Genomic DNA, 3,091 nt, shown 5'->3' on the forward strand with positions numbered 1-3,091 from the left:
AATAATTTAATAAAACTCACACAATTCTGATAAAAATATACTAGAAACTAGAAAAAAATAGGAGAAAATGTTCTTATTATTCAAAAGTGGTTTACCAATAACAATCTTTTTTATCCAAACAAATGGTAATTAAAATAAACAACAATATTTCATTATAAATTTATAGCTTGAGAGCCATTTAACAACCAAGTTGTAATCAAGTGCAATATTAATAAGATTATTTTCAAACAAAACAAGCAAAAGACACAATTGAACTAAGTCTATTTTCCCAAAGAATGATAATTCAGAATGTTATACTTGTCCAAATGAACTAGTGATTGAATCAAATTATTAATTTTCTATAGCAAAATTACCGCACGTCTACCGCTGGGCGGCCGCCTCCGCTGCTACCTCATTATTGCTTCCGCGTCCCTCGTAATCCATTACTTCCTGGTAAATCAATTCTTTCCACTGCTCCACAGTATGTTCGCGCTCATCCACGCTGTGGTCGTACGGACCAGGAGCAGGCTGCAATCAGGCAATGTATTAAACAACAAGTCGAACAATATTGAAAATTGTTGGTTTGTTTTAACGAGCAAAGGATTAAATGTTAGATGTAGTACAAACTACAGTTGACTACCTCAGTTATATGTACACCTACGTTTCACGTTTTAGAAGATATATTGTTATTCTTAAGTTAGATTCAACATATAATATAAAAAACATACATATATAAAAGGTTACATGTGGGTGAGAAGCAAAGAACCAGCTAAAACTTTACACTAGCAAATAGTAAATGAAATATAAATTAAGTTAAATAAAAAACGCAATTTTACAAAAAATAAATTAAATTAATAGTTATTCCAACTCTGTTGATGAATATTTTAGACAAAATACCAGATTAAGGTTGTAAACATGTGTGCCTATAAAATTTGTCCTTAGCATTGGTTAAGTAATGTAGCGATTATTCCATAAAATCCCTTTAAATTTAAAAACAAGATATTGTATCTATTTGCCCCTGGCTGTTCCTTTTACACACCCCTCTATTGGCTAAAAACTGACAGATAAGAAATTTTAGAAAACTAATAAAAAACATATTTCTATAATTTGGAATTAACTTAATTTTACTGAACATTGTTTGATACATGTTATATGTTGTGATGTAGTTCATTTGGTTTGGAGTAGACACTATAATTACTGAAAGTCAAGTTGGGCTTTTGTGCCCTACTCTACCTATTATTATTTCAATTATAGCTTTGTTGTTGTATATTAGCTCTTTAATTCATTTCATTCTGATTGTTATAAATAACTAGTGGTGCATGGCATCGTGCTTTAAGGCAAATTGCTGGAACTTTCCGTACCATAATTAAACATTCCAGGTAAAAAAACAGTAGCAATAAATATTGATCAATCATTAATAACACTTGTTTTAAATATTTTCAATAGATAATTATAAATATTTGATCTTTTATCACTCATACATTATATAGCAACGTTCTTCTCACATAAAACATGAACATGCCGAATAGGAGATCTATCAGAGAATATACTGCTTATGATTAGAATAACGTATATAAAATTTATACATTTTAAAATAAATTATAAATGTAAAATTTGTAATTAAAGTATAAAACTTTGTATATATTTTTAACTTTAAAAAACTTTTTTTGCTGATAATTTTGATATTTTTTTGAAATGTAGAAGTGAACTTGAAAATTAAAAATCTTGATACAGAACTAAAATTTTTTTAACAAAATTAGTACTCATTTTTTAAAAATTATTAAATATCTGATAATTTGATGAACATAATATGTCTAATGATCATTTTCGACCGCTAAACATCATTTTTTTTCACTTTTTCCTCTATATCTCCAAAACCGCTAGGCCTGTCTTTCCAAAAATTTAATCAATTCTTCATTTCGTCAATATAAACAAAATGTTTTTTGAATCATTCAAATCGGTTAATTCGTGCACCCGAAATCGTGAACAAAAAATTGTATCCAAACATACATACACACACACACACACACACACATACATGCATTTATTCTAAGGTATGCCGGAATGTTCAGAACCCTCGTAAACGTAAAGATATGCAAAAATTATTTTTTATTTTTTTTGCCATTACTATAACTTACCCTATGGAAAGTTAAATATAATTGAAAAAAATGATGTAATTTTAAATATTTTATTAATAAATATTAGTTTTCCTTTCGTGGTTTAATATTTTGATATTTCAGTATTTTCATTGCCTATCTTTCGGCATGGAATATGATTTGTATGCATATTGAAATGCTTAAATAGTAATTTTTTGTAATAATATGAACAAATGTGTTTGAACTGTTTATAGTTCTAGTGTTCATTCTTAGTCACATGACAACAAGCTATTGAACACATTTACATTTGTATTGGGTATTAGGTTCCAGGGTGGACGGAGTTGCGGTTGTAACTCCTCTCAGAAGCGAAGTTGTATTCTAACTGATCCGGCTTAGAATATGATAAGCCCAACTCTAGTACAAACTAATTGAATAATATACAATAATATAACTTACAGCGTTGACTTCTCCTTCATCATACCACACATTTATGTACGGGTGTAAAAGCGCGTCATCGACTGATATCCGTCGTTCTGGGTCGACAACCAGCATGCGGCTGAGCAGGTCGCGTGCCTGACTAGCTTTCAGTCGATTATGCTCATTACTGTCGGATGGGAACAAGGCGTCCGGGAACAATCTGTCGAATGAGTAGCCCTGGTAACGCGGCCTGTTTTCAACGTAATTGCGAACCGTCGGCTGCAGGCGCTGCATGAAGGCCTGACTAGGGGTGCCCAATTGTTCTAGAAATTTATCAAAATTTTATTTATTTATTTATATATATATATAAACATATATATATATATATATATATATATATATTATTTAAAACAATAAGTATTATCTAAAGGGTATCATCTAATTCCTAAATTTTCAACTTAGTAACTAAAACACTTCTACTATTCAAAAACAAAACTATTAATAATCGATTTTTCCCCATGAGGCTGGCTAGGTTAAATTGGCAGCTCAAATTATATATTTATTATTTCTAACATTTTTCAAATTCCAAATATTTGACA

The 3,091-nt window shown here is 29.9% G+C and overlaps 1 protein-coding gene across 1 annotated transcript; it reads right to left on the reverse strand.

The window, feature by feature from the left end:
- Positions 1 to 360: 360 nt before the first annotated feature.
- On the reverse strand, positions 361 to 2,819 carry LOC113378447 (stress-activated protein kinase JNK-like; the record flags this gene model as incomplete). The annotated part of the gene is made up of 2 exons (XM_026618981.1): positions 361 to 507; positions 2,532 to 2,819. Coding segments are annotated over 2 exons (435 nt in total), but the record flags the coding sequence as incomplete, so codon positions are not given.
- Between the last annotated feature and the right edge of the window lie 272 nt (positions 2,820 to 3,091).

This window comes from Ctenocephalides felis, unplaced genomic scaffold (assembly GCF_003426905.1).
Source record: "Ctenocephalides felis isolate EL2017-DRISC unplaced genomic scaffold, ASM342690v1 CF-g0.4_SCAFFOLD_01886, whole genome shotgun sequence".
NCBI lineage: Eukaryota > Metazoa > Arthropoda > Insecta > Siphonaptera > Pulicidae > Ctenocephalides > Ctenocephalides felis.